This window comes from Hylaeus volcanicus, chromosome 6, assembly GCF_026283585.1.
Source record: "Hylaeus volcanicus isolate JK05 chromosome 6, UHH_iyHylVolc1.0_haploid, whole genome shotgun sequence".
NCBI classification, from domain to species: domain Eukaryota; kingdom Metazoa; phylum Arthropoda; class Insecta; order Hymenoptera; family Colletidae; genus Hylaeus; species Hylaeus volcanicus.
In genome coordinates, this window is record NC_071981.1 from 5,898,630 (window position 1) to 5,917,622 (window position 18,993).

General features: G+C 39.1%; 2 protein-coding genes across 13 annotated transcripts in view; one reads left to right on the forward strand and one right to left on the reverse strand.

Moving 5' to 3' along the window:
• The window catches only part of LOC128878470 (UNC93-like protein), a 31,674-nt gene extending 26,166 nt beyond the window's left edge, over positions 1 to 5,508 (forward strand). For 3 of the 4 annotated variants that reach the window (XM_054126701.1, XM_054126702.1, XM_054126703.1), the window contains exons 5-7: positions 801 to 960; positions 1,664 to 1,931; positions 3,797 to 5,508. In XM_054126701.1, coding sequence (XP_053982676.1) covers positions 801 to 960; positions 1,664 to 1,931; positions 3,797 to 4,068 — 700 coding nt within the window. In that variant the 3' untranslated portion in view covers positions 4,069 to 5,508. Of the gene's footprint in view, positions 1 to 800; positions 961 to 1,663; positions 1,932 to 3,194; positions 3,278 to 3,796 lie in introns of all 4 variants that reach the window. The other variant, XR_008457410.1, reaches the window with a different exon arrangement.
• Positions 4,322 to 18,993, reverse strand: part of LOC128878469 (POU domain, class 6, transcription factor 1) — a 280,305-nt gene continuing 265,633 nt past the window's right edge. For 6 of the 9 annotated variants that reach the window (XM_054126698.1, XM_054126695.1, XM_054126692.1 and 3 more), the window contains 2 exons: positions 10,027 to 10,178; positions 4,322 to 9,333 (listed from right to left, as the gene is read on the reverse strand). In XM_054126698.1, coding sequence (XP_053982673.1) covers positions 9,209 to 9,333; positions 10,027 to 10,178 — 277 coding nt within the window. In that variant the 3' untranslated portion in view covers positions 4,322 to 9,208. The remainder of the gene's footprint in view (positions 9,334 to 10,026; positions 10,179 to 18,993) is intronic. The other 3 variants (XM_054126696.1, XM_054126699.1, XM_054126693.1) reach the window with 1 other exon arrangement.

Consider the following 18,993-nt stretch of genomic DNA (forward strand, 5'->3'; position numbering starts at 1 on the left):
CATATTGCACGTGGCACGAGAAAGGGACAGAACGTATTTCATATTCTCTCAGTAGGTGGCAGCCTAGCATCTAATCTGAAAAATAGTAAGGCGCGAAATTCAATAACAATATTAACTGAAATTATAATTAGAGCCAAGAATATTGAGCCTCAAATTGTGCACATGGTCGCAACGAGCATCGAACTCTACTACAAATTCAAGTTCAAGTTCGCATATTTCGAACAGTGCTTTAGAAGCTTATCACACGCAACTCTCATACTTTCCATCCAAAACTACCGTACCTAATGAAATCATGAATCACAACTCTCTGAAAAATATCCCCGTATTGTTATCGCAAAGCCGAGACCTCCTAAAATCCCTAATTACTACGATCCAGAGAATAATGGTTCCGGGCGTGCATCGTCCGTCGTTTCGCGGAGAAGCCGGCGTTATGAGAATCATTCTCATCAGAGAAATATCGGAAACCAATACGCGAGTCGCGTATGGAGTTTCCGATCACCGGAACGCACGAGTACATACAATATACGAATTTTTCTTCGGCGGGAAAACAAGAAACGAGAAAAATTCCCGTTGGCAATCGACTAAGCCGAGATATATGAGTGTCTAGGGTGGTCCGCGATCCTACGTTCCGCGTTGGATTTGCAACCGATGCGAAACGCGTCGCGTATAGGATCGTAAATCATCGTACATGTATAGATTGGCAAAGACCGAATGAATAGAGCGTTAATCCGCGAGTAGAATGCAATAATTAATCGAGAACGATGCGTCATGGTCTGATGTGCGTCTTGTGACACCGACAGGTACAATAGAGGGAGATCAGGTTCTGGAACAGGATTGTCTGGGATCAAGTTACTGGCCGTGACATTGAATCTGTTGAAGGAAAAGAGTCAGCTCCTCATCTTGCCTATAATAATTTTTATCGGAGCTGAGCAAGCGTTTCTGTTCGCCGATTACAATGCCGTGAGTAAATTTAGGTCTGATTATTAAAATGCGGATTGTTATTAAAAATACCTTCCAATTAAATTCACTGCAGAAATTAATTAACTCCACTTTTTCAAAAATCTTAAATTTAAATGTCAAAGCACTTGGTATAGTCATAATTTTTCATATTTATAATAAGTTTCCTGAATAATAAAGATTAATATCATTAAACGATAAAATTCTTTTGGCCATTGAATAATAATTTATTTATTTCTCAGCTTTTCGATGTATGGAATGAACAGCTAAATTAATGAATAAAATCTGAATTACAAAATGAAATCTTTCCTGAATAATAATAATTAACACCATTAAACGACAAAATTTGTTTAGCCATTGAATAATAATTTATTTATTTCTCAACATCTTGATTTATAGAATTAATCGATTTGTGAAATGAACAACTCAATTAATGAAAATAAAATCTAAATTACAAAATGAAATTGTACTTCAAGAACTAAATGTATCGACCCTGAAAACTTTTCAAGTGTCATAATTAGACTGCGGATCTTTATCCAATAATAAAATCTTCGGAAACGTGCCTACAAAAATTGAACCTAAATAGGAATTTATTTTATTCTGCAAATATTATAACATGAACATTACTTTCAATCTTTTTTATAGTCTTAATTCCCATGGTCTACCTAGAATTCATTTAGTAATTCGCTCAAACGGTTTGTTCTAGTCCTTCGTGTCCTGCGCATGGGGAATCAGCAACATTGGCTACGTGATGATCTGTTTTGGGATCACAAACGCCGTAGCTGCATTAGGCGCTGGGTCTCTAATGAAACTGACGGGACGAAAGCCTCTAATGATTTTCGCTTTCTGTCTTCACATGGGGATTTTAGTGTTCCTGTTGCAGTGGAAACCGACTCCTAATCAGACCGCCACGTTCTTCCTGATGTCTGGTTTATGGGGGATCTGCGACTCCATGTGGCTGGTGCAAGTCAATGGTAATCATCTCAAGTATCATTCCATGCCAAGTCAATCATTTCACGCCTAGAAATTCCCAACGATTCGAATATATTGCAGTTTACTGTTTCCAACATTATTTAAAAAATAGAAAAGTCCACAGTCCAAGGGAGGATTTTTTTTATTTTCTATCTAATTTAATTATAGGATTTTCGTTTTGTGCTATAATCAATTTAGTTTAAAGTTTGAGTCCAGTTGTCCTATTTAAACAATTTCGAAATCAATATTTCGATGACTTATCACGTTCACGCCGACGTGTACCACCGGTGGCTCACGCTCGCGTGGCTATCAGACGCCGGATACTACCGCGCCGCCCCGTAGCGAGAACCTCTATTTTCGTACAGACTTCACAGTGTAACTCAAGCTAAATTCCCGACGCTGAGCTCGAATTCACAAGTAATCGATTTGGCATGGAATGATCCGTGCATGATCTGAAATGTTGAGTCTCTTTCCTATCCAGTTCGCATACCAGATATAGGGTCTGCGGACAGGATTTATGTTTCAAGAATATTGTCAGTTACACGAAGGCTTTGCTATGGATTCGCTACCACATTGTTCGAAGTTTCCAAACAATGTGACAGACACTAATTAAAACTGGAGCTAAGCCGATATCAATACTGTCTGTTACATTGGCGATCGGTTGTCAAAAGCAGCAATTGTAAACTACGGAGGCTTCTTTGAAGGCTCCCTAAAACAGTCATCGTCATTCTATGTTATTAATTTAAAGAAAATTTAAAGAAAAGGATTCTCTATTTTGATTATTTGAAAAATCTTTATGCTTCCATCGCAACAACTTTTAAATCCATCTTGGATCGATAGAGACTATGGTGAGATACTTCTTACTGTTTACTGGTAAGGCAGGAATTAAAATAATTTAAAGAATAATTTAAAAACTTTACACGAAACAGTAATCATCATTGACTATCTTTAGGTTATTCTATTAATCGAAAAAGAATTGCAACCTCAGTTCCATCGTCGAACGATAAAGTGAGGGAGTTTTATTTATAAGGGTGCAAAGTCATGTAACTTGACTATAACACCTAATGTACCAGACTTGCATTTATTCATTGTGTATAATCATTTAATTCTTGCCTTGCATTACTTTATATTGACAGTCTATAACTTGAATACCTCGGAATTGCTAAACCCGTACTGTAGCTACAATGAAACATAGTTATAGCATCTGAGGGTTGAGATATTTCCCATGTTCTTACCTTTCACTGCTAAAGAAGATATCCTGTTAGCATTATATCGACCGTGATATGGAAGAGTTTTTATCGGTCGACTGTGGGTAAGAGGATGCAGTTTCCTGCCTTAGCGACTGGAGGTAGGTTACCTTTCACTCCGATGTACAGGCACATCTAGGTTCATCTAGGTTCACGTAGGTTCATCTAGGTGCACATAGGAGCGCAATTGGAAGATCATTCGCAAGATCATTCGCAAGATCATTCTCTACAGTATCAGCTGAGATGTCAATTTTATAATTTTTTTCCATTTTCTACAGTATCAGCTGAGATGCCAATTTTATCAATTCTTGCCATTCTCTACAGTACCATCTGAGTTGTCAATTTTATCATTTCTTGCCATTTTCTACAGTATCATCTGAGATGTCAATTATACCAATTCTTGCAATTTCCTAAAACTTATTAATAAAGTTAGTCGAGCATAATCATCGTCGCTTCATATAAAATTCCTACTAGCCTCAGGGTTCTCTGATTAGAGGATCCTTTTATAAAAATGCAAACCTTTTCTGACACTTGATCACAACCGCTCTAAATCACCCTATCATCTGTACCCTACATCTGCCATCTGTCTTCTCCATAATTTCCACTGTTCACGCTTGCAGCCCTGTCTGGGATACTATTCCCAGGCAAAGAGGAAGCAGCCTTCTCGAACTTCCGTTTGTGGGAGTCAACTGGCTCGGTGATCACCTACGCCTACAGTCCCTACCTCTGCACCCACATGAAGATCTACGTCCTCATGGGAATCCTCTGTCTCGGAATGGTGGGCTACGGTCTCATCGAGTGGTCCGGGAAGACGGACAGAGCCGTGCCAGCATCCAAGCCCGATTTCGAGTTGGTCACGAACAGCGATCCGAATGACACTACGAAACTTTGAAGCTATGCAAACATAACCTCCTCCTAGACGTTAGGACATCGAGCACTCCAGCGAAATAATTGTACGATATTGCAGTACTTACCGTTTCGTACAAATCCAACACAATTGAGATGTAAATATGGAGATGTAAATATATCTCTCCCTTTGGCCTGATAAGAAAGTTTCGAAGACGTAGGCGTGCTTTCGCTGCAAATCGCCAGGGCTTCCGTTCAAAGAGATACTGATGAATAATTTCAGAAAGTTCGGACGCATAATCGTGTAAATAATATATAATTCCGTTATACATAGAAATCATACATAAATGAGCGACGTACATAGTGTATTATGTACAGAGTCGGTGGAATGCGCAGTCAGGGCCTGAAGGTATGCAATCTTTGTGTGATTTGTACCACAATATATGTTTTTATTTTATTCTTGTGGACACCTACTAGATTTTACACAGGTATTTTTTTCGCTTAACCGCTAAGGATTCTCGTCTCCGTTCACTTTTAAATACGTAGTTTAATGTTACATCGTGTGTCTAGGTGCTAACATTCAAGCTAAAGCTACGGCTGCTTAATTTAATTGTATACTTAATGTGTTTAATTGCATTCAACTGTTCCGAGTGTGTAAATGTAACTGTGTGTATGCCAACGTATGCGTGTGTTACGTTGAACACGTGTCACTGTCGCAACGTATATGTTTGCGTGTGTTCTGTATGTATCGTATGCTCGTCGTTTAATGCGCTGTCACGATCAATTGTCTCCCGTCTTTAGGATCGAAAAGGCGTTAGGCGAATTCACCGACCGTTTTACGCCCGTTTGTTTCCTATTCTCGTTTCATCCACGATCGATCCTCTCACGCTGGATCTACGCCCGCATGAATAAATCGCGACGTGGAATCAATTGACCCTGCATCTTGTCATTCGCACGTGGTCAAGACTCGCCTGATTGTATTTGTGAATCGTGTTGGCTAGCTTAACCATCGTTTATGTACAATTCAAGTTCTGCAGTTCAGTTATATACTTTATAAAACGTAGTAGGAACTTTGGTTTCGCTGGGCAATGTTTCAGAAGCAGTTTCCTCTTGTTTCGCTTGCAAACGAAAAAAATTCCGTCTTCCCGTGGTTCGTCGTCGTCGTTTTTTTTTTCTTCTTCTTTTTCTCTACTTTTCCTTTTTTTCTATTTCGTGTGTCCGTCGTGTATTTTGTTTCCGTTCCGTGTTTTCTTTTCCTCCTGGTAACGTTATTTTTCACCGCGTACTTTTGGACAGCCTGAACAAGTGATTCGGCCGGAAACTGTTATAAAACATTCGCCCGTGGATCTATCTTCCTTAGAAATATGACACTCACGAATACAATTCACGATTTTTTTTTTTGTGTGTAATACTCATGTTTATATTTCCGTAATGATCTATTTGAATATCAATTTCACGAAGAAAATACACAAGATTCGTAAACTTTTCTCTCTCTCTTTTTCGTTATTCAGTGCTTCGCTCTCTCTCTCACATTGTTTTTGTCATTGTTCGTCCGCGAACATCCGCTGCGCACGCGTCATTCTCAACCCCCGCCCCCTTTATTTTCTCTCGTATAACAAAATTTTATAACCGGAATATCTCTGTACAAACGTGTTTATTTTTTCTCGCCACATTTTTATTTAAAAATGACAACTTACCCCCTCCCAATCCCCAGTACTCAAAATTTTGAATTTTTAATAGTATCCCCGCCCTTCAACCCTCCCCTCCTCCTCCCCATCCCTCCCCCGGAACCGTGCCGCCATATTCGCTCGTATGCTACTACACCGTGTCATCCACTTCTCGCCTTTTGTTCTGTAATCGTCTTTCTTATTATTTCTTTTCTTTTTTTTTTTAAACTTTTGTTCGTTTTGTATATCTCTTTCACAATGTGCTTCGTTAGGAACAGATCACTTTGCTCGCATCGTATCGTAACGGTAGGAGTAAAATATACACCTTAAAGTACGCGTGTGTAATTTACCTTTTTTTCATATTTTTTTTTTGTTCATTACCCTTAGAAATTTATCTCGTTAAACCATGTAAATTTTCATTCCCATGAATCGTCGTAGCTGTTAGCAGCTATTACGATATTAAAAGTATTAGTAGCTTTTATTTAATATTACAGTCCCTAGGTGTCTCCTTAATATGTACACGCTACCCTCGCGCTCCTAGCTACGTTTCGGTAAGAATCTCGTGGTTAATATCGTCGAGTCGACCGCGATTGGTAGTCGGAGGCCACGCCTCCCGCCTCCGGACGCGTCGGGCGCGAATCGAGAGCGTCCACGCGCGAAGGGGAGGGCCTAACGCGGCCGGTGGGGGCGCAAAGCCGCGCCCCCTTTCTCCGATGACCTCGAACGACCACTCGACGTCGTCTGGCTGCAGTTATCGTGTAATGATTAGCTCGATACAACGGGAAGGGTAGTTTCGGATAGTACATTCTGTTTATGTGTGTGTGTATATGTGTGTTATTTTTTTCTCTTATACGCACAGTCATATGTGGTAATTATTTAATCGAGTTTGAAATATCGAAGAAAATCGTCGTGTTATGAGAGATGGGTGTCGCCTAGAGTATCGTTTATTACACAAGAAGGAAAATGTCCGAGAGAACGTCGGTGGCGCGCTATTTAAACGACTATTTACCTTCAGTTAGACGCGTGAAAGAAAGAACTTCTTACTTAAGCGGGAACGCATTCAAAGAAACGCTATTATCACTATCGATTACCGGGAGTACATGACTAATATCGTCAATCGTGGTCGATATTTAGCTTGAATAATCGCATATTCGCTCGCACGTCGAAAGAATCATTCCTCTGGATGCGTAAATATGGAATTCGTCCGTGGAATTGTGGAACTAGCTCGTCCATGATCGTCGCGTGGCCCCGCCCACAGGTTCGAACGTTCGAATCATCGATTCGAATCGACGCCCCTTAGCAGTGAACGCGTGATTCATCGGCTCGAATTAGTCTGCGTTTGTCGCACGACAAATTTGCAACCGAATCAGAATCGTACAACATTTCTGCTCGTTGCATGTGATGCGTGTATTAGAACGCATTTATTATAAACAATTTGTATAGGGTGACTCGAATGAAATTGCCCAGATTGGACGAATTGAATTCAACTGGATTACTCAATGTCGCTTCTGCCGTTGCAAATCAAGCTTAGAGCAATATTTACTCCTTGTTAGCTTCTTCCGTTAGATGAAGGATAGAAAGCAGGTTTGCAAGTTCTGTGTGACCGTGGGGGCGGAGTAAAGAGATAAGAGGCGGCACGGGAGGGCGGAGCGTGGAGACTGGAGGGCGTGGCCAGTGAGTGTGGTGGGGATAGCCTCTCGTCAGCGACTTCGAGCGGCCAATTGATTCGGTTCCGACCAAGATGCAGGTCAGCGCTTTGAAACTCATATTAAAGGTGATTCTAATCCATTCGAATCATTGGTATTTAGTTCCTGCTTTAATTGGAACCTGCGTGTCTCCAATTAAAGGGCAAATTGAATTAATTGATTCGGCTACAAACTCCCCGCGACAGACGGGGACACGTTCAGTTCAAAATCTCGATTCAATCACCAGCGGGCATGTAGATCGAACATTTAGGAACGAAAGATGCGTAAATGTTTAATAGGTATACCTCGTATATGGCAGATTATTACGGACTAGTGTTTCCTTTTTTCTTCTTCCTATCCTGCAGAAACCTCGATCGCCTTTTACATTCCTTTCTTTCTGGTTCGAATACAATTTTAAGAGCTTCAGGAGGATTCTTACGATCGCAGTATACTTTCAAAATCGTTATTGCATTTAATTTTACTCGCTACAGATTTCTTCAGTTCCATTTCTTCGTTTTTCTTTACACCTTTACCGTTCGCCTTTCCTTTTCCTTTATTTTTATTCTTTTTCTTTTTTCGTTTAGCAGATCTCGAGATACACGCGTAATTTACAGACGAGCACACCCAGAGAACAATACGGTTGGAAACAGTTTAACGAAGCCCCGTAAGAAAAATGGTCGTTCGATCGACAAAGAACAGAACTAAATTGGTACGATCGTCATAAACGATATCGGCGGTACTGTAAAACATTTCCGTTGCTATTTCCTCGACAAATGAATTGTATCCTTGTGTGTATATATATTATCATATATGTGGCATGATGAACGTGGTGGTATTGAGTTGATACTGTTGTTCTCGTTGCTTCATTTCTGTGTTCAGTGGACCCACTGTCCATCCTGTGGTTCCTTAATTCTGGATGCATTCTTCGGATGAGGATAACCTCGTTCCGTCAAGATCATCATACGTTTCGTACGATCCTCGTTTGTGCTTCGTCCTCTTTGGACAGACGATTCTCGGTAGATGGAAGCTTCTCAATTGTTTTATGAACTAGTATTATCTGTGCGATTACTTGCGGAATTCCTTACCCTAAATTGACGAATCGAGACGCAGACGTAATAATTGCTGCCCGATCGACCAGTCGCGCACAGTCGCAGCCCATGAGAAATTTCTCTCGAATATCAAAAGGATAAAACGCGGCGAACACCTGGAAAGAGGTCGCTCAGGGGCTCGCAAAATTTAAAACTCTGTTTTACCATGGGCTGGTATTCGCGTACCATTCGTCGGTGTGTAAGGATTCGTTTACCGTACGTCGGTAAATAGGTAGCATCGGTTGGTACCTAATCGACTGTCAATAGGAAGGCGACCTATGTTTTCTACCGTCGATAAACCCGTTCGGACTCGCGATTTTCGATGCGATCAGACATCGAACGAGTCGAAGAGGACTGGACAGAATTATCAATACCCGTCGCTCGACTCCTGTACATCACATATTCGTAGATTAAAATTATTTACAGGTGGGTCTCGTATACGCCTGAAAATCACATTGATCTTTACGCCGACCGGGGGGGTTACGGCGCGTGTTTTTAAAAATTCAAGCCCGGCGCTGGCTGAAAAGCATGAATTTTTAAAGTGTTCCCTTAACGCACCGATTAATCGTAATATTTCAATAATACGACACTTAGACTCGGTTGTCTTCCTTTTAGGGAAGGGAATCTGATGTCCTAGGTGATTCAAATCTCGTGGAATACTTCTGTTCAACGTGTGATCGAGTCCTTAAAGCTTTTCTTGCTCACTGTTTCCTTTCTTGGGACGAATTCCGCTGCGGGCTGTTGCTTTAGTGGATAGTCTTCGACATCATCCGCGCGGCGTTCTTCTGAGCTTGCCTCTTGTTGCAAAACCAAATCCTTATCACCTCTCGATCGTATCCGAGACGATGCGCTAATGTTGTGACATCGTTACCTGGAAATTAAATAGACCAAAATTAATTGTGGGACACGAATGAATATTTATAATTTACTATTTCCTTTATGCAATGCTTCTTTTTCCTATCAGAGTGTGATTATGCTACATACACATGGCCAGTGGAGAATATCAAGGAAACTATTTTTATTTAACTGGTTGCTTAAAGAGATCCACTAACTTTAATATAATATTGCATATCGCTTTAGTGAAATGTTAAAATCTGATACACATTAGGCAAATGAAGAATGTTATTATATATAAATGTAGTCTGACAATCAACTCCATCATAGTATCATTTAAAATATTAAATATACTACATATTGTTTGCGTGAAACGTCCAATCTGGTATACATTAAACAAATGAACGTTATTATAAATAAATGTAGTCTGACAACCAACTCCATCATAGTATCATTTAATATTCTTTATTAACCTTTGTTATTTTCTCCTGTATACCCTGCATCAACTAAAGAAGTGTTCGATATAATATTGCCTAAATTCTATTTTATTTTCTGTTACTGCCTTCCAGGAAAATATATTTATATTTCAGCAGATTTCTTAATATCGAATTTGTTACAATAAGAATTTTTCTTTTCGGCTGATTACTCGAGTCGATTACCATGCTATCTAGTACAAGCGCAAGGAAGAGCGCAGCAAACGCTATTATGTAAATGGAAGAAGAAACGTTACCACTAGGATGAGTCTGTAAGTCGAAGTGAGCGTTTAGCTGTGCCAGGGCCTGCGGGGTGAACGAAGTTCGTCGTTTTCGCTTCTTGCTGGGTTCCACCCCGATGAAGTCCGTCAGATGATTCGCCCCGCTTTTGTACCTGTAATCACGCAGACTGTTTCCGCTCAGGTTCGACAAAACTTGCTCTCTCATCGATAGACTGTTTTAATAAATCAAATCGACCAAAGAAAAATCGCAGGAGGCCTTGGACAATTTTTATTCATAGAATATTCATAGAAAAATTCATAGATGTTTTGATTATTATTCGAGGGGATGGAATGACAAGAAAATCTGTTCGCAAGTTAAGCTCTATTCGTAGATTTATTTCTGGGAGTCACCCTCAAAAGGAGTGCTTAGAGTACCTGACTAGAATTTTCAATCGCTTGAAACTTTAAAGTGGAGCATCTAACACGATATTGCCACTCTCTACCTACGTTCTATTTTTAATTCTTTAAAATTACTGCTTAAAAAAATGTCATGTTTTGTTATCTAGTACCTAAATATTATAATTACTCCATGTTCTTCAGCAAACTCAGATATTTTCTTTCGCAACATGAATATACGAATCTTATAAACTGAGAGAAATTTGTTTAATTTATTCATATGCGAGTAAAAAATTGTTCAACTCGGAATTGATATACTCTAAAAAACCCGTATTGATTTTCTAGAAATTAATTTCTAGAAAAGACTTCAATTTGGATCAATTTACCCAGTGCTCTATTTTCCTCTGCTATAGCCACATTTTAAATATGCATTCTATCAACGTGAGATAGAAAAATCTAGAGAGAATGTATCACAACTTTTTGTGTTACGCGACGTTTAATCATAATTAAAAACCAATGTTTCAGTTCCTAAAGATGACAATTCCTAACGATAGAAGAACTCTTACCGAACATTAGATATTCATACGATATCGTCAGCGGTTTGATTTAGAATTTACGAAGACGATCGTATATCCTTGCTATGTATGCAAATTTGTATTTCTATAGCAAACTGTATTATTTTGAAGTTAGAACTCTTGAAATTTGGAATGAGTATATTGGTTCAGTTGACTCAAACGATTGTTTGAAATATTAATGATTCAGTCTTTTCTAGGTTAAGGATATGTATGTATTCAAATTTGGCGGATTTTTTTGTTGCCACTGCCATCTGTCGATCTTGGCGTGTAATGCTATTGTCGCGCATGCTCTAGCGCGAAGTTAGTCACGTGACTGTGTTGCCGCGTAAAAGACAGTCTATATTATTGCGTTTGCTAGTGTCAAGAAAGATGTACAATTTTCTAAGAATTATTCCTAAAATTACCCATTATCATTAAATTTCCAGAGCTTGGACTTAAAGAATTTTACTTCTTAACCTCTAAAATTTTTAGATTGTACAGTAAAGAAAATTTACAAACAAGACCTGACGATACAAACATGTTCGTAGTAACATCTCCTTTGAAATGATCAACTAACTGTAGAAGAAAGTCTAAAATAAATGCTAGATGTCCCCAAATAAGTTTTTCATTACGAATACAGAAAAGTTGTAGTCAACGTGTGAAGTTTATTCGTGTACCTATTTATAAATGAAGCATTTATTTGGTCCAGATAAATTTCTGTAATAGACATAACGGGTGAGAATATTTACAGGACTGACTGTAGACACAAACCTACTTTATGGGCTGAAGGCTGCAATTAGCAGCGAACGAAATTCTAGTTAACGTCGTAGCGAACGCTTAGTCGTCGTCCCGCCCTCCAGAAAAACAGAAATCAGAACACGTTCGCCGATTTCGTCGAGAAAACTCAATTTCCATCTCACGCTGGGCGCAAATACGCTCCTCCCGATCATGCTCTGATCAAATATTAAAACAAAACACGCCTGTCGGTCGTCTGTTAACTCGGCAAACTTCCTCCGCATCGAAGCGTCGCGAAACTGGAACCGGAACATCGTAAACAGAAGTGTTCGTCGCGGGAGACCGCCCTCAACCTCGACATTCATCTCCACTGGTTCGCTGACCGATCCAGCTGCCCCTCTTCCACGTCGAACAAAAAAAGCTGGCAACGTTTTCACGTTTTCACGCAGAATTTACCACGTTATTAATCCAACGAAACTTTGTAAAATTGCTTTGAGATTGACGGTCGAGTGTTTCGGAAAAAAATTTGAAGAGCGAAGAAATGATCGCTAAATGATTTTAGGATAGAGTATTTTGAATATAGAATAATATAGGGAGCTGGTGGCGCTTTGTAGGCCGAATTTTGTTTCTGCGGACGACTTGAAAGGGAAATCTGATATTTTAGGTTAGGTTTGGTGTTGTAGGTTAGCTTTAATATTTTATGGCGCTGCCAACCGTTCATCGTTATTGGTATCAGAAATATTATGTAAAACACCCATAGACATTTTTATACGTACAAGATTCTATCAACAATTAATACAACACTGTTTTATGTATGTAAAAGGCACCACGCCATATGGTGTGCGTGTTTGATAAGATTTACTTGAGTCACGAGGCCAAAGGGAGACTAACATATACGCACATACATCCATACACATGTTCATATGCGCAGAATTGGTTCAAGAATGAAATGCAACGAAGCTTAAATACTAAATGAATTTTTGATAAACAATTCGTAGGATGTAAAGGGTCATAGAATCCAACATATATGCAGATACACATATTCAAACATGTACAGCATGTACAAATATGTAGAAATATGTACAACAAAAGTAATAATTGCAGACGGAGACTAACATACACGCACATACATCCATACACATGTTCATATGCGCAGAATTGGTTCAAGAATGAAATGCAACGAAGCTTAAATACTAAATGAAGTTTTGATAAACAATTCCTAGGATGTAAAGGGTCATAGAATCCAACATACATGGTGATACACATATTCAAACATGTACAGACCTCTGCAATTATTATTTTTTGAGAATATGGGAGCATCATGGCTCTTACACTAGTGCTCCCCTTTTTTAAAAATGTAATAACAATTCCTCAAAAACAAGACATCACACCAAACCTTTTGAAAGTTTGACAAACCACATCTGACGCAAACGTACGCACTCCGACAATTTCACAAGCAACTATTTAACCCTTTGCACTCTGATGTCCCACAAATTTTGATAGTGACACCACTGCATAAATTCTTTATGTTTGCAGTGGCGTCGACTCTTCAAAAAAACTATAATAATTTATACTCAAGTCCAATAATACCAAAAAAGATACATCTTCAAAGTTAAACTATTTTACGTAACACAATGAACTATTTCATGTTCCTGTTCACACATTCACAGTACAAAGATTTAACTATTCCGAAGTCATCCCCGAGAAACATAAAAAGAACATCCCTCCAAAAAAGCACAAAGGTTTTGAAAATTCCACGTTCGTCAAACTTCCGAGCCGGGAATTAAAATAAAAACGAAAGTGTAGGGGATGTTTACGAGACGTTCCCCTCCCTTCCTGCTCGATTGGCGCCCGTTGCTCCCACCCTTTGTCCAGGGTAAATTTCCACGGAGGGCATCGCGACGTCCGACGGCTCGCAAATGAAATTAGCGATCGAAGCGTCGCGGCGCGTTCGAAAAAACCTCGTGACCGTAAACAGGAGAACTTCCGCCGGGAATCGCGGGTAAACGAGCCGAGCGAAGGGGTGGAAAGGGTGGGGGGGGGTCGAGAGCGGTGGGGAAGGGACGCCGGGCGTCCCGACGCGGGGGCGGCTCGGGTAGATGCCTCTGTGGGATTTATGTTTTTAATTTAACTCCGTATGACCAACTGTCGAGCTCCGCCGAAAAAAGTGCAGGCCGAGCCATTAGCATCGCGCGGTGATATTTCGTCGAATCCGCGAAAACAATATGCTAATGGAGAACCGGGCGAGCGCGAAGAACCGATGACTCCGAACCTAGGGATGAGTTCGGGCGGGGGATAGAACGAAGCAACGGGTACGAGAACCGGAAGGGTGGAGTGGTTCGCGATTAAACATTCGTCTTCGTTTGCTATTTAACCCTTTGTGCTCGATATTTCAGCTGGAATCGAGCGGGCAACTCAGATTTATCGAATATTTCACGGACTCCTCGTATAGATAATATTGTTACGATGTTGGGCAGGACTCTAAATATTTTAGTGTACCAAGGACAAAAATATCCAAAGAAATATAAACAAGAATTAAGAAGACACAATCTTTTAAAATATACGTTTAATGCTGGATGGTGTTTATAATTATTGTTAGACGTGAGAATTAGTTATTCTAATTGTAAATCATTTCGCATTTATTTTAATTACAATGGCTTGTGGCTAATATCCATTTAAATTTATCTACTTTAGTTACACTAAAAAGTATTTGAATAATGTATTTATAGTTTATAGAACGTCAAAAATATTTTCAACAAACATAAACGATTAAAAGTTTGTTGAGTGGCCTTCTATCGCTTTTCTGAGATCAAAGGAGCATCCCTGCCAAAGTGTCACAGTTGTTCCCTCTCAAACTGTCACTGGGCTACTCCCTTCAATTCCTGACATTACTGACTCAGTACATTTTCTTATTGAAGCAATGACATAATTAACAATGTAATAACAATGTAAAAAAATAAGCAATGACATAATTAACCTTAAGAATATGCATTCAATTCTATTCTGTGTCATTTGAGTAAATCCAAATGCCAGCTCGACGAAAATAAAAAATTTGTTTAATTGACAGGAAAAGCTTCTCCCCTATGCAGTTTCTGTATCGATTCGCGTCGGTGGCATGTAATTGAAATTAACCGTGTGGTAATTACATTTTTTCTACATGGGAGCTTTGTTTTCGACGGTGGACTGTTTATTGATGGCGATCGCGTCGGCGGTCAGAAAGACTGATTAAATTTCAGCGCAGTGCAAACCAGAAAGTATTGATCGAAGCCATAAAGACGTACCGAAGGATACGTCCAATAAACAACGATTAAAAGAGAAGAAACAATAATTTTTTATGCAATGGATTCGAAACAAAATTAATACCCTTAGGGGACGTCGCAAAGTGATGGAAGAGAAAGTACTGAGAAGGCTAACAGAAATTAAAAATTAATATGTAAACAGATATAAATACAAGTACAATTGAATTGGTATAAAGGATGTTCAATGACAATAATTCTCTATGCAATTGGTTCGAAAAAAGATTAACACCCTTAGGGAACGTCGCAAAGTAATGAAAGAGGAATTACTAAGAAGGTGAACAAAAACTGAAAATTAAAATGTAAACAGATATAAATATAAGTACAATTGCATTAGTATCAAGGATGTTCAATGACAATAATTTTCTATGCAATTGATTCGAAAAAAATTGACGTCCTATGGGAACGTCGTAAAATAATGGAAGAGAAAGTATTAAGAAGGTTAACAGAAATTAAAAATTAATACGTAAACAGATATAAATACAAGTACACTTGCATTAGTATCAAGGACGTTCAAAATTATACAAATTTTCTAATTGCAACCTGCAACTCTAATCCTCGTAACGTCTTAAAATCAAATCAAGAGGTCTTCAAAGCCTCACAATAAAAATAAATGAATCCCTGTAGCACGGTGTATCTTTGACAACCACTCTCGGCCGTCACAATTATCCTCTACCGATTCAACGAAATACAAATTCAAACGGCAAGAAAGCGTCACAATTCGATGAAACGGTCCGTCGTCAAAAGACTTCAATAGAAAGTAGAAGCGATCGTAGCTTCCGATTCGAGTGCCACCGACGTCAAAGCGTTACGAATTATAATAAATTATAATAAATTCCTCCGTCGAATGCCGGGTAAGGCCTTCGAAAAAGAATCAAAGTACTCGGCAAAAGGTAAGTATTTAAAGAGCGGAGGACACGCGAACGGCGAGGCTAAACGCGCGCCAGATGCTTTCGAGAAGCGATTGTAAATATCGTAATTGCTTCCTTTGAGTTAATTTACAACGAGCCGCACTTTCAATAATCTTAATAAACCTGCGGCTCGAAGAGAAAAAAAGGAAACGCTATTATCGGTCGTGTGTTGCGGTACAGGTGAGAAAAGCCGCGGAAAGGTGGGGAAGTGGGAGGGAGGAGAACGCGTTGGAGGGTTAGCTGGAGCACGTATACACGCACAGGTGAGAAGCCAAACGAAAAAGAGAGAGGAACGAAGGGGGAGGAGGGACGGACATGGTTAATGGCGGATAAGGACGCCGCTAAACGTGTTCGTGAGGTTTAATCCGCGAAGTTCACGCGGCGAAACGGGAGGGCGAGGGATCGGGTAAAAAGAGAGAAATTAAACGGCATCGGGAAAGAGGTGTAATTCACTTGCTGCAACAATTAGGCAACTTGCTTCGCCCATGTTTTGATGTTCGCGATTTATTTTTGTAGGGAGAAATGCGGACAGAAACTGCTCCGGCGTTTTTAAGTTAAAGTAAATTATTATTTATTGAGTTTTACTGATTCGGTGCTGGAAAGGATTGTTCGTCTTTTAGGAGACGATGTCAGATAAAGTTTCTACTAAAATGTTTAGTAGAAATGTGTACAGTTTGTGCAATAAATATTCGTACCCTTTTTATGAGAGAAATTTGTTTAAATTAAATAACAGGTTATATATGTACATATTTATTATAGAAAATTTATTTAATAAAATTTCTTCAATAGCATGTAGAGGGTACGAATATACACATATGGGGCTGGCTGTATTTTCTAACTTTTTTTGATGAAAGTTTTTAAAAAGAAAACTCTGAAATAATTATTTCTACCGTGAAACATTATTGCGAAGAAGAAGAATTTTATAACTTCGATCGAAACGAAAAATCGTTTTAAAATGATTAAAAAGTTGAAAGTGTCAGTACAATATATTTTAAAAATAACACTGCTTAAAAGCAACGGAGCTCGTCTACGATCGAACGAATAGCTGCATCACTGTTGCCGCAAATGATCGATATGCATATATTTAAAAACAGATTGCTCAAGACCCTGCAGCCTATTTACAAACCAAACTGGACTGGGCACGCCGAAAGTGCGCTTAGTCACTCGACTCGTTTCGTCACGCCGCAACTATTTCCTTTAAATCCCCCGCGGGATCAACGGAATAAATCAGCTAATCGAATATTTATTAGAAACTCCTTACGGCTGGCATTAAACGAGCACACCTAAATGCTTCGGGCACACGTGTACACGTTCGCTTGGCAGGAGAACGGAGAACGCGGAGAGGTCTGGGAAAGAGACCAACCGAGGAAGACGAAAAGTGCAACTACTTGCAAAGGAAAAACAAATGTAACGTCAGAGGATGAAATGTGGAAATGTTAAATAAATACAGTTGGTATGGTGGTTCCTTGGAACACAACAAGATGAAGTATAATACGTGTTGAGTTATTTAATGATGTGAAAGTGGTGAGGTAGATGGAGATAGAATCAGAGACATTATGGTTCAGAAACGCTATGACTCAAAAATAATATGGGTCAAAGACACTATGGCTTAAAGACACTATGGCTCAGAGACACTATGAGCTCAGAGACACTATGACTCAAAGACACTATGGCTCAGAGACACTACGATTCAGGATACCCAGTACATTTTCAGACACTGGATGATGAGACACTATAGGTGAGGATACCCATATAGGAATAGAAAGTGAAAGAGTCAGGCAGTGATGGAAAGCAAAGTATAGAATCATCTGTCAACTAAAAAAAGATACTCAAGGCTCAAAAGACTAGAAAGACTCAAGGACAAGTCAAACTAGTGATAACTATCTTATGACAGATGGAACCAGTGAGAGTCAAGTAGAACTATGACAGGGTAAATAAAAGATAAAGAATTCCAAGTACACCTAGAAATTGGTAAATAGAAGGGATAGAGACAAGAATAAAAACAGGGAGTGACAGGTTGAGCTACGAACAGTCGAGCATAGAATCAAGTAAAGCTTTAAAGTGACAGGTAGAACTAGGAATAGAGAGAGCGACATGCAGGCCTAGAGAGACAGAAAGTGAGTGGAGCCACGATTGAAACTAAAAAGAGAGGATGGGTAACTGTTAAAATCAGAGAGAAACGTGTAGCAATTGAAAACTAGGGATGGATAAAGATTGACGGGTAGAATTAGGGAGACACAAAGAATAGGAAATGAAACTAAAAACCGTGGACTGAAAGATGAATAAGGATGGATTTTCGCAGTGACATATATACAGGTTGTTCAAAGCATATCCGAAATCTTGTTATATAAACTCCATTGGTGGCACCATTTATTGAAGCAGGATGCGACGCAGGTGTGTGAAGCAGGTGTCGTTAACCGTGGCGCCACAAAAGACGATAAGTGACGATTGAGTAACATGTTAAGCCATTAATGTGCGCTACTTTCTGGCTTCACAAGGTGCTAGAGCTGTTCGCGATGTTATCATGATTCGACTCTTTACTTTCTAATTTGCTCGAAAGTCAGAAACACTGTCAGATATCTGATGAATTTTAAGGGTTGAGATGAGCTTCATACTTTGATGATCTTTCACAGAGTAAGAGTATGCTAAGAGGACAAGTAGCACCAGACAGAGAAACAAAGACAGAGAAACAAAGTTGGTTTGGTTGTTTATTTTATAATGCATTGGACACATTTTTCGCCCATGGTGCACTTATCGTGTACATTTTCTTTTTACATAACATCTTTGTTTTTATTATCTAAATCTTTTCCATTCTTGAATTTAAACCACAGGCTCTCGATGCTTTTTATTTTAACCATACCCTAAAGCCATACCCTTTTGACAATCCTAATAAACATTAATATTACTTCAAATAAATACACCTATATTTGTAGCAATAATTGAAACACTACAGTCAGTCCCATAAATATTTGTACCCTCTATGTTTATTGAAGCTATGTGTTTGATGTTTCCAAATAAATCTTTCATTATATACATACAAATATAAAGTTTATCCGTGTGCATATTCATAACGAAACATTCATTTGAAAACATCGAGCCTATTATTTATTT